The sequence below is a fragment of the Dryobates pubescens genome, chromosome 20, assembly GCF_014839835.1.
Source record: "Dryobates pubescens isolate bDryPub1 chromosome 20, bDryPub1.pri, whole genome shotgun sequence".
Lineage (NCBI taxonomy): Eukaryota > Metazoa > Chordata > Aves > Piciformes > Picidae > Dryobates > Dryobates pubescens.
In genome coordinates, this window is record NC_071631.1 from 1,042,760 (window position 1) to 1,055,233 (window position 12,474).

The 12,474-nt window shown below is 56.0% G+C and overlaps 1 protein-coding gene across 1 annotated transcript in view; it reads right to left on the reverse strand.

The window, feature by feature from the left end:
* MAN1C1 (mannosidase alpha class 1C member 1) overlaps window positions 1-12,474 on the reverse strand; it is a 60,309-nt gene that overhangs the window by 30,697 nt on the left and 17,138 nt on the right. Inside the window, exon 2 of the mRNA XM_054171019.1 lies at window positions 9,607-9,703. Coding sequence (XP_054026994.1) covers window positions 9,607-9,703 — 97 coding nt within the window. The remainder of the gene's footprint in view (window positions 1-9,606; window positions 9,704-12,474) is intronic.

Consider the following 12,474-nt stretch of genomic DNA (forward strand, 5'->3'; position numbering starts at 1 on the left):
TAAGCACCTAGTGCCAACTGATCCTTAAGCATTCACTGCTTGGCAGCAGCTTCCCAGCTTAATCCTCTCTCTTTCCCCCAGTTTCTCCAAACCACCTTCCAGCCTTCAGCTCTCCCCCAGCCACAGGCACTGTCCCATCACTGCAGGGCTCCAAACCTCCTGCAGCTCAAACCCAACTGATTCTATTAGCAAGTGACAGAGAGGAGGAGGAGGAGGAAGTGGTTTGACTGAGCCTCGGGAACACAGGAGGGATGCAGCCAATCCACTCCCCACCTGTATCCAATCCCTTTCCCAGGACACACAGAGTCTGTTGCAGACTTATGTGGGCTGTGGAGGAGAATGGAAAGCAATAATCATCCAAATGCTCCTTTGGGAAGGAGGTTTTTCTCTTTTGTTTGGGCAACAGGGCTCAGATGTCAGCCAGGCAGAGGTAATTACTTCTGGCAAAGAGAGGGAATTCGACAGGCAAGCACCAAGCCTGGGAGGAGCACTTCAAGGAGGTTAAGCAGAAGACAACAGCAGCAGGGCTGGAGGGGCAAAACGCTGCTGGGTCCTCCTCTTCTGGCTGTTGGAAATTAATTTCAGGCTGGTTCAGGGTAATCTGATTACAGACTATTTATTGGTGCTTGAGATGGCTCCTGCAGGATGTGCAGCATTTAATGTGAGGGGTCCCAACAGGCCTATTAAAGCTCTGGCTCACACCCCCTGCCTGCCAGCCTTCCCCGCGACTCCCCGAGACACGGGGAGCAGCTAACGAGCAGAGGCTGCTAATTCAGCTCAGCATCCAGAGGGCTGCTTTGGTACAGCCAGCAGGAGGAGGGTGCCCTTCTGTCTGCCAAACACCGCCCCAGAGCGTGGCTGTGGCAGCGCAGGAGAGAGCTGCAGCTTCCCGCCCCAGCCAGCGCCTGCCTGCTCCCAAGGGCTCTGCAGAGCAGCCCAGGCTGGGCTCTGAAACTGCTCAGCCCTGACTTGCTTTCATCTGGAGTCCAGACAGGCAAACATCACCTCCCAGGGAGAGCTCACAGCAATGATCTGGGTCTTAACACGAGTCCAGCTGTGCCTGCACAACCCGGGGGGGCACAGGGGTGAAACTGCTCTTTGCCTGGCAATGAAGCCAACAGGATTGGTGCTGGGTATGGAACAGAAGGGGAGGGGCTGGGCCTGGATGCCTGCTCTCAGTCCAGACAGAATCAGAGAATCATCTTGGTTGGCAAAGCCCTTTAAGATCCTGGAGTGCAGCCATTCTCTAACCCTGCCAAGCCTGGTGCCAGACCGTGGCCCTTGGCACCACATCTTCACCTCCTGGCAATGGGGATTCAGCCTCCTCCCTGGGCAGCCTGGGCCAGGCTTGGAGAACCCTTCCAGTGAAGAATCTTCTGATGTCCAACCTGAGCCTCCTCTGGGGCAACTTGAGGCCATTTCTTCTCACCCTGTCACCGGGGGAGAAGAGCTCAAGCCCCACCTTGCCCCAGTGATGCTGCTGAGCACTCAGATTACTGCTCAGGAGCTGAGCTGAGCCCCCTGGCAGTCAACAAAGAATCTAAAACCATTTCATTTGTGAATGCAAAGAGGCTGCACAGGGAGGCTGCACAGGGGGGGCAGGGAGGCTGCACAGGGGGGGCAGGGAGGCTGCACAGGGGGGGCAGGGAGGCTGCACAGGGTCCATCACCAGGGGAACACATCGAGCCTTGGTGACTTCCAGCACTTGGAACCATCTGTCCATGCTCTCCCTTTTCTCTCCTCTACCATTTCAAGTCACCCCCACAAGACCCTGGCTGAAAGACTCCAAATGCTCTCCAGTATGTTGCTTGACAGGGTCAGATATCAAAATAATCTCAGCAAATTGGGGAAATAGTGTGAAATAAGCAGGATGCAATTCAGTAAGGACACAGCAGGGAGCTCAGCCCCAGGGAAGCACACCCAAGCATGAAGCAGAAGGAATAAATGGTTAGAGAGCAGCCTGCAGACAGCAGCACCCAGCCCAGGGCACAGCACAACCTCAGCCCCCAAAGCACCAGCCCTGGGGGGCTGCAGAAAGCAGCAAACCCCAGCCCAGGATGGGTAAATAGTCTGAGACACAGCCAAGGCCTCCTGTACTCCACTCTGCGCAGCCAAAGCCTCAGCCAGGACTCAAAGTCAGCGCTTGGCACATCTGGAGGCTCCAGAGGGGATCAACAGCACTGAGGAGAGGGCTGCAGGATGTGACCTGCAATTAAAGCTGGGAAGGGCTGGGGCTGGCTCAGCCCTGAGGGGAGGAGGCTGAAGGGAACTTGGCAACGCTCTGCAAAGACAGAGAGAGATGCTGCAAAGAGCAAGGTGGTAAATCACTCTCCACATCCACAGGGGAGAGGCCAAGAAGTCAGAGCTTAACTTTGCACAGGAGAGCGAGGGCAGGCACCAGGACAAGCTTTAAAACCATAAAGCACTGAAGCAGAACTCCTGCCCTGGCTTCCAGCATGGGGCTTGCTTAGGGCTGGCTTCAGAAGGGAAGAGCTCAGCGACCTCTCACTGTGCCTCTTCTTTCTCAGCTCTGTGATTGCTCCCCAGGATGAATGAGAAAGGCCTCCTGAAGATGCCCCTCAGAGATGCCCCAAAGTGGTTGGGAGGGAGGGAAGTGCTCCAGCAAAATGCTTTCTGATGGCTCTGCTCCCTGCAAAGCCCCAGAGCCACCCCAGTGAGAGAGCACATCCCAGCTACAGCTCTGGGTGTACACAGAAGTCAGGAAATGAAGAATGCTGTTCCCACAGCAACCAGGATGCAGCCTGCCAAGAGAGAGGGAACCTTCCAGCCTAGGCAAAAGGTGTTGATTTGAAAGCCTGAAAGAGGCTTCCAGCTGCCTGAAGAAGACCTCAGTGAAGCCACAGAACCATTGAGCCCTTTGGGTTGGAAAAGGTCTTTAGGATGATGGAGCCCAACCACTCCAAGTCTGCCAAGGCTGGGGCTAAACCATGACCCTCAGCACCACATCTCCAGGGCTGGGGATTCCACCACCTCCCTGGCAGCCTGTGCCAGGCTTTGTGAGCCCCTTCAGTGAAGAAGTTTCTTCTCATGCCCTTTCCTGGTGCAATCTGAGGCCACTAGACCAAGTTACTCAAGGCCACATCCAAGCTGCCTTTCAACACTTCCAGGCTTGGAGCCTCCACAGCTTCTCTGGGCAGCCTGTTCCAGTGCCTCCCCAAGCTCATGGGGCAGAATTTCCTCCTCCTGAAGCCTCAGCACTTCTGGAAGATGTCCTGAGCAAAGCAGAGGCATCTGAGAAGCCAGGAGCTGCAAGGCTGGCAGTCAGCTCTGTGCTGTGTTACACCAAGCTGACACAGCCCAGGCTGCTCAAGGCTTCATCCAACCTGGCCCTACCCAAGCTGCCTTTCAACACTTCCAGCCTTGGAGCCTCCACAGCTTCCCTGGGCAGCCTGTTCCAGTGCCTCACTACCCTCATGGGGCAGAATTTCCTCCTCATGAAGCCTCCAGCACTTCTGGAAGCCTGGATCCCAGCATTCTCTGACTCAAGGGATCCTTATTTCCCACCCCCCCTCCTGTTTAAACTCCTTACACGAGTATTTTGAGCTGACAAGTTCCTGCCCATCAGCTGAGCCTCTGTAATAAGCTTAAATCTCTCTGTGGGAGGCTTAGGGTTCAGTGGAGCCCTGATGTTTGAGCTAATGCTTGACACAGCAGGTTCAAAGCAAGCCACCACTCTCAGCATGACCCAAGGTGAGAGCAGAGTGGGAACAGAGCTCCTGAAGTATTGATGACAACCTTGGTGTCTGGGAGGAGAGATCTGTGGCAGGTGGGGGGAAAAAAAAACCCACCAAAAAAACAACAAAGCACCAAAGCAAACAGGCAGGAGAAGGATAAATGTCAGCTCCACCATGAATCACACAAACCAATCTCCAAGGAGCTTGATATTTGGAGGATCTCCTGATTCACTGCTTCCTGCTGCCAGGAACTCAGTTGTGCTGCTCCAGCTTTCAGCAGCAGCGAAATCCACCTCAGCTGCCCAGGCCCTGCCTGAAAACAACACCCAGAAAAGCCCCAAACAGCCCCAAACCAACCCAGTGCTGCTGCCCAGCTGCAACAGCTTCATTTGCATCTCTTTTTGTCTTTCAGGAGCCAAGCAGCTCCTGCCCTGTGCAACAGGCAGCAGCAGCTCAGCAGAGGAGTTCAGAGAGCTGTGGTTATTGTTTCAGTCACACCAGAGGGCACTCCAAGGGGTTTGCCCTCTGGAGCTCAGAGGGGAAGAGGCTGGGGCAGGAGAGCAGGAAAGCTGCACCAAGTGGGTGCACAGCTGGAGGTTGCCATTCCCCTGCTGGCAGTTGGGATGTTGGCCATGGCCACGTTCAGCACTCACCCATCAGCTCCTCTTGCTTCTCACCTTCCCTGCCTGCCTCCTGCTCTTCCAGCTAAGCCCCTGCTGAAGGAAGCAGCTGCTTGGAGAATAATCACAGAAGGTTGGGTTGGAAGGGACCTTAAGGATCATCCAGCTCCAACCCCCCTGCCCACTCCAGCTGCTGGGAAAAGCAGCTTGGTGCTGCCAGTGCAGTGGAGAGATGTGACCCAGGTCAGGGCTTGGGCAGCTCACCCTGGGAGCCCAGAGAAGTCTTAAGACTCTCTTGAAGGGGACCTCAGAGCTGCCTTCCAGTGCCTGAAGGGAGCCTCCAGGAAGGCTGCAGAGGGACTTCTCATGAGGGTGTCTGAGGCAGGCCAAGGCAGAAGGGTTTGAAGCTGAGGCAGAGCAGAGTTAGACTTCAGCTGAGGAAGTTCTGCAGCAGGAGGGTGGTGAGGCTCTGGCACAGGCTGCCCAGGGAGGCTGTGGCTGCCTCCTGCCTGGAGGTGCTCAAGGGCAGGTTGGATGAAGCCTTGGACAACCAAATCCAGTTGAGAGCTGTCCCTGCCCATGAGAGGGGGAAGGAATTGTTGATCTCTGAGGTCCCTTCCAACCTGAGCCATTCTAAGGTTCTGTGACTGCTCTGCATTTGCCAGGGAGAAAAACCCCTGAAGGTTTCTGAATCTCAGGACAACCAACTTGGTGCTTTCTAGAGGCCACCAAGAATACATCCATGTGGTCACCACTGTTTCTTCAAACCCTTATTTAATGCTGGGAGAGCCAAAGCAGCTTCATTTCCAGGAGAGCCAAGATCAAGGACCTCCTGCCTTCAAAAATAGCCTTTCAGGCCAGCCCAGGTCAAGACTAAGATGAGGACACAAGCCCAGCCCAAGCCCAGCCCCTGACCCTCCAAGAGCTGCTCCCCAGCCCTGTGTCCTCTGTCACCAAGCAATCCAGCTGGAGCAAGCTGGAGAGCCCTGCACAGTGAGGGTGAAGTCTCAACACCTTCCATCTTTTGGAGCCAGCTGCTGCCAGATGGTTGGCAGCCAGCTCTGGTGACAGCTCTGGCTGTGTCCTGGCTGTGACACTTGTCAGATGGATTCACAGCAGGGAAAACCCCAGAGCCTCCCCAGGCTGCACACACTCAGCAGAGGCTGAGGGAAGCCATGGCTGGGACAGGGCTCAGAATCTGAGCTCTGATTTCAAGAGAGGACAGGGAAGGGAAGGGCAAAGAAATAAATAAGAGAGAGGTGGGAAGTTAGTTAAGGCCTTGCTCTTTTGCTGCTGAAATTAATACACCAGGATGCAGTTAGGTGGCAAGAGATTAATGTCTAGCAGCACAGCAAGGCTCCACATTTCCTTGCTGCCACTGATTTCAGAGCAAATTGGCTGAGGTTAGAAGTCAGAGGAGGATTCCTCAGCTGCTGCCAGTGCTGCACACTTCAGGAGCTATCTGAGAATCAGGCTTCTTCCCTTATCACTGTTAAAAGGCTGTGCAATCAAACCCTAAGTGACAATTGGGCTGCTGCAGGAGCAGGAGGAGCTGCCAGCTCACCCTGCCGTGGCTGCAGGAGCTCTGTGCAGCTAACAGGATGTAAAAAACCATTTTGTCAGGAAAATCAGAGGCTGTGACAGAGGCAGGGAGCAGGCAGAAGGAGAACTCAGCTCTCTCAGGCTGGGTAGCACCCTGACAGGTGCATCTCCAGTGCCTGTGCTCCAGAGTGCTGCTGCCCTCTCCAGCAGCCTCCCTCCAAGGAATCTGAGATGCTCTGCACACAATTCACTCAACCCTCACAGCACCCAAGGCAGCAGTGCTGAATGCTGGGCTGGGAAGGGTTAACAGAACCAGAGCAGCACTGGGGACAGGATACAGACCTGGGGGTCTCTACCCTTCAGCCTCAGCCACAAGCCCAGCAGGGACTGCTACTGTGATACTGTGACATTGTCCTTCACCAGCTCTCCTAAACATGTGGTGGGGCTGATTCTAACAGGGGGCAGCAGCTCTGAGGTCTTCCCTGAGTGCAGAAGCTTTGCAGAGCCTCCTGAGCACACAGAGCTGTGCAGTCATTCACACTGCAGCCCTGTGGTGCAGGTTTTCCCCTGGCAGAGGTCAAGCTGCCACCCCAGCACTGTGCTTTTGCCCCACTCCCATGGCATCACTTCCAGGGAACTCATCACACAGCTGAAGTGGGTAGAAGGCTAAACCATGTTTGCCCCACTGGAGGAAAAGGGCCTGCAAGAAAGCTGGGGAGGGACATTGGACAAGGGCTTGGAGTGATGGGATGAGAGGGAAAGGATTGAAGCTTGAGGAGGGCAGATTGAGACTGGAGATCAGGAAGGAACTCTTTAGAATGAGGGTGGGGAGACACTGGCACAGGCTACCCAGGGAGGCTGTGGGTGCCTCCTCCCTGGAGGTGTTCAAGGCCTGGAGCAACCTGGGCTGGTGGAGGTGTCCCTGCCCATGGCAGGGGGCTGGAACTGGATGAGCTTTAAGGTCCCTTCCAGCCCAACCCATTCCAGGGATCTATGAACACAGCACAGCTCAGCACAAGCACCACAGAGAGAGAGCCACAGCCCAGGGGCTTCCAGGAAAGGGCTTCCAGGAAAGGGCTTCCACATGGCAGTGATTACAAATGACCTGAAATCAGAAGAGTTCTGTACCCAGAAGCCAAGGCCAAGAGCGTGGGAGAGGCTCAAGCAAAGTGGTGGCCTAAGAACAGGATGTGGAGGGCATCAATCCAGCAGATCAAAGTGAGTGAGACTGCTGCCTTCAGTGCCTGTGGCAGCCCTGCAGCTACCTGGCTGGTGGGCACAGAGGGGCATGGGGACTGTGCAGCCACTCTCCCAGCTGTGAGCTGCCACCTTCCAAGGCAGAGGAAGGAGAAAGGAGATTAACTTGGGTGAAGACAGCAGAGTCTCTCTGCCTGTGATCTTCCTGCTGGCAGGACAGCCTTTGGGCAGGGCTGCTTGCCCAGGGCTAAGAGCAGCAGAATTCTCTGCAACAGCAGCAGGTGAAGGTTTGTTTTGTGTTTTTCTACTTTGATTAGAGAGAATATTTGAGAGAGAGCAGCTCCCCTGCTCCCCCCAGGCTGCTGAGCTGAGGGCTGGGCTACAAGTGAGCACCACATCCACAGGATGCCTCAGCCTTCAAGAACCTGATTGCTTCTCATGCACAGGGACAGGCTTGAAAACAGCCCCAGAGAGCCTCCTGCACGTGGAAGCAGCTGCAGAGAAACCTCAGGCTCATATTGACACCTCCAGCCTGGAGAGCTCCCAGTTTGCCTCCTTGGCACCTCCAGCACGGCATCAAACGCTGCAGGACGTGAGAGGAGGGAGAATGGGCAGCAGTGGAGAAGGCAAGCAGTGCCCTGTCCTATTTCCCACTCTCTGAAGACAAGAGGTGCACAGAGAGCTGCAGTCAAGGGCTGCCTGATGCTTCTGTTCTTCAGCAGCCACAGTTAAAAGGAGGCAAAAGCTATTAAGAGGCTGAAATGTTCCACACAGCTCCCTTCCTGCAGCTGCCTGCAAACCCTTGTGCTCCAAAGCAGCTTCCCTGAGAGTGCTCCCAGGCCTGCTACCAACCTGCCTGAGTGCTGCCAAGTGGTGCAGCAGGAGAAATGCCTCTAAAAGCCTTCCACATTTTGGTCTGTTTGCAGCCATGCCCTGGGTGAGGGATTCTGCCAAGCTTCCCAGGAGGAAGAGTTACCAAGAGCTGAAGCTCCTGCAGCAGGAAAGCTGCTGGGGCTTGGGGTGTTGGAAGGGGAAGGGCAAGGAGGAGCAAACCCAAACCACTGCTCCTGGCACTGTGAGACTGGGCAAGGGCAGTGCTGAATCCTACACAGCCTGGGCCAGCACAGGGCAAGCTTGCAGAGCTGCTTCCTCCAGACCCCCTCCAGACCCCCCAGCAGCCACTGCAGCAACTTAGTGTTGCACAGCCAGATGTGAGGTCACTCTGCTGGTGCTTCTGCAGGGACTAAAGAGACAAATGTCCCCTCCAGGGCAGTAAAAGGACCTGATGGTGGCATCACAAGCAGAACTCCAATGTTTCTCCCTGTGCTGTGGCTAAGCCAAAAGCCAAACCCTTCCTCTGCCATCTCCCTCAGAGCCACCTGCAGCCCAGGGAGGGCTGCCGCTGTCCTGGGCATCCTAGCAGACCATGGGATGCTGCTTCCATCTTCAAGCTTGGACTTTTCACACACACCTCACCACTCCCCAAAGCTATTGAGGCCTGAGCAGGAGGCTGTACTCAGTCTCCACATCTGGAGCCATGTCATGAACCTGAGGTAGAGCAGGACTGGGACACCCAGAGAGAGCCAAACCAGGCACAGGAGTGCTGCTTTAACCTGGACCAGTCCAGTCCCTTTGCCCTGAGGAAATGAAGCTCACAGACCCTCTGCCCACTGAAGAGCTCTGTTCCACCCTAATGTGGCTGAGGAACTCGAGCAGCTAACTGCTGCCAAACAGACTCCTGTGGAAAGAAGGAAGGAGACCTCCAGACAGCAACTAACCCCCAAGGACAGGTGGGAGAGGGCTGCTCAGGCAGATTCTGCTGGTGTCCTCCCCAGGGCCCAAGCTGGGCAGGCAAGGTCCAGCTAGGGCAGAGTGAGCAGAGCAGGGAAGTGCTTTGCTTGCAGACAAGGAGAGAGGGAATCTCTATCCCCCAAAGCCAACAAAGCTCCCACGAGGAGGAGCAGGGGCCCAGCGCTGGAGGGGGGGAAGGGGCTGACACAGAACCCAGGCAATCTGCTAAAGAGTAAAATGCTACAAGCTGGGAAGCACATGGTGCCTAAAGAGCCTTTAATATTGATTCCCTCACTCAATATTTCATGGACTCCAACATCTTGCTCAAGAGTGGAGCAAGCAGAGAGAGGAAATGCTCAGCTTGGTCAGGTCCCAGTGCCTACAACCTTAGGCAGACAGCAGCGCTCTCAGCTCTGGGCTGGCTTCATGTTTTAATCAACACAGAGGTCGGGTTTAGCTCTGCTCTCAGACACCTCTGTGCCAGACCTGCCCACAGAAGAGGTGGTGCAGGCTGGGGGGGCACTGAGAGAGGCCCAGCACTGAGCCGTGGGCAGGGGACCCCCAGGGAGCTGTGCTGGAAGCTGCGCTCCGGAAAAACACAAAGAGAAAGGAGCAAAAAAGATGGAAAGGGGGAAAAAAGCCCCAGAGAACCAAAAAGCTGGGAAGGGATCAGAGCCAGCTGAGTGCAGTGCAGAGAAAGGAGCTGCCAGGGACCTTCCAAAGCGTCAGGGAGGTGGCAGCCAAGCTGGCTGGGGACTCACCGAACATGTTGCCGATGTGGCCGTTCCTGGTGAGGGGCCGCAGCTCGTTCTTGCCCAGGGCATACTGCCTGTAGTTATCCCAAGCAAACTTCATCATCTGGGGAAAGAAAAACAATGCAATCAAAGTGCTTCACACAGCTCCCCAAGCTTGGCCCTGTGGGGAGGGAGGGAAGCTTCCCCTTCACCCAGCCACCGCTGGGCCCCTGGTGACAGCACCGTAGTGCACCCCGCAGTCAGGAGTGGGGCTGCGGAGGTCTCAGCACTCCTGCTGCACAGCCTGGGGCTGGGACCCAGCACCACTGAGAGTCCACTGTGCCCCTGGGCTCTGCAAACCAAGGGAGACTTTCAGGGAAGCTGTCCCCAGCCCTCAGTTTGTGACCTTTTCCACAGAGCAGCAGCAATCTAAACCAGGCTGAAAATGTAAGGCCAAAGCTGCCACATCCCCAAGCAGAGAGAGGCTCCCTCTGAGTTTGCAGATTTCTGTGTGGTAGTGATAATGAAGCTGAATCCAACTGCAAACCCACCTACCATCTGCCCACCTTGCAGCAGGCACACACAGAGCTCTGGCAAAGCAGCACCACGGAGCTACACAATGTGGTGAGCACAGGAAGAAGCTGGGCTCTGCTGAAGGACTTGCTTCCCATCAGTGAACAGAAAACATCCATGAAGGGGAAGGCTGAGGAAAGGCTGAGGGAGCTGGGGTGGTGCAGCCTGGAGAGGAGGAGGCCTAGGGGAGACCTGACTGCCATGCACCAGGACAGAGAGAATGGCTGCCAGGGGGATGCAGACTCCCTTTGGACAAGGAGTCCCACGGAGAAGCCAAGGGGGGATGGGGACAAGCTCCTGCTGGGGAGATGCCAGCTGGACCCCAGATGAAAACCTTTCCCCATGGGAAGAGTTGGCCATTGGAATCCTCTCCCAGGGGCAGCAGTGGAGTGCCCTGCAGCAGGCAGCTGAAGGCTCAGCTGGACAGGCTGCTGGGGCAGCTCACTGCAGCTCCACCATCCCCTGGAAGGCTTGGAGCAGATGACCCCTGGGGTCCCTCTCACCTTTCCTTGCTGATCTGAAGGCAGATCCCTGGCACTTTGCTCTCCTCCTGTCTACCCCCCCTCCACGTGCTGTCTTCAGGGAGTGCTGCAGGTGGGCTGGGTGATGCCTGAGCAACCCTTCCCAACTCAAACAATTCCTCTGGGGACATCTGAACTCTCCTGCCCGGGCTCAGCACATGAACCTTCCCCTGAGGGCTGCAAGGCAGCGTTTGTGCAGGCTCCACCACACACACACAGAGCTTCTGCTGCCCTCCTGCCCCTGCAGCTCCAGCCAGCAGGGGGAAAAAAAGAAACAACCCCCAAAATCCAGCCTAGGAGTAGCCTCTTCAGCTAGGAGGGCCTGGGACTTGTCAGCTGCTAAGGAGTGCCTTAAATAAAGCTGCCTTTTCTAATGCACACAGCTTGGCTCTGAGCACCACAGCGACCTGCACAGCTTTGATTCAATCCCTGGGACCAAAAGAGAAAAAGAAAGGGAAAGATAACAAAGGGGCAAGGAGGCAGCTTCAGAGGATGGAGGATATGCACCTCTGCCCCTCAGCCTTCACTCCCCCAAGACATGGGAGAGAAAACAACAGTTGAAACCAAAGCATTCCTGCACAGAGTGCCTCTGCAGCAGCATTTCCAGCTCCCTTCCAGCATCAGGATCTGCAGGGTCCTTTGGTCTGGAATTCCTCTCCTCATCGGAGTTACTTTCCTCCTCCCCTCCAGCTGTGTGTTTCTCAAGCCCAACACTGCCAGCCTCGGGCAGGAGCCTCCTTAACGAGCACAACACACATCAAAAAGCCTCCCAGCAGCTCCCCCCCCGGCCCCAGGCTTCCCAAAGTCAAGTTTCAGAGAGCTGCTGGTAGGGACCAGGATCAACATCTGCTGAGCTGATTGATACCAAGCAGCCTCCACCACCACTGGGGGAAGGGGAGTTGGACAAACAGACTGAGTCAGCTCGGGGCTTGAAAAGCTCAGGGTGGGATGAATTAGTCACTGGAGCACTCTGCTCCAGGAATGACCAGAGGGAGAACAGCCAACCAGAAGCCCTCCCAAGCACTCAGAGCTGCCTCAGTCCTACGACTTGGGGAGGTTCAGTTTGTTCTCTCCAGAGCTCTGGGTTCCACAGCAGGGCTCAGGCTGGAAGGGAGCTCAGAGCTCATCTGCTCCAAGCTCCCCTCCATGCCCAGGGACAGCTCTCAGCCAGACTCAGCTGCTCAAGGCCTCATCCAGCCTGGCCTTGGACACCCCCAGGCAGGAGGCAGCCACAGCCTCCCTGGGCAGCCTGTGCCAGAGCCTCACCACCTGCTCCTGCTCGAGCCTGACCCTGCTCTGCCTCAGCTCCAAACCCTTCCCCCTTGGCCTGGCTCCAGACACCCTCAGGAGAAGTCTCTCTGCAGCCTTCCTGCAGGATCCCCTCAGGTCCTGGCAGGCAGCTCTGAGGTCCCCCCAGAGCTTCTCCTCCAGCAGGATTATTCCCAAGGGGAAGCTCTCATCCTTCTCAACCTCTCAGGGCAAACCCTTGAGGAGCTCTGGACTCACTCTGCCATTCCTGAGGGAATGTGTTTGTGCCTCAGAGCCTGACCCTGAGGCTCACTGCAGGCAGGATGGAGTTTCCATCCAGACAGCTTCCCCACCCTGGGTGTCAGGGCTGATGCCCCAGAAGCAAAGAGCAGAGCTGAGGGAGGGCTCCCACCCTGCTGGCACACAGGAGAGCCTGGACAGGGAGAGGATGTGGCAATGACTCTGTTTTGTTGCACAAACCTCCCCAAGCTGTCATTCCCAACCAGCCTCCTCCTCGGCTGAGGAGGAAATTTCAAAGTTATTTCCTGCCCTC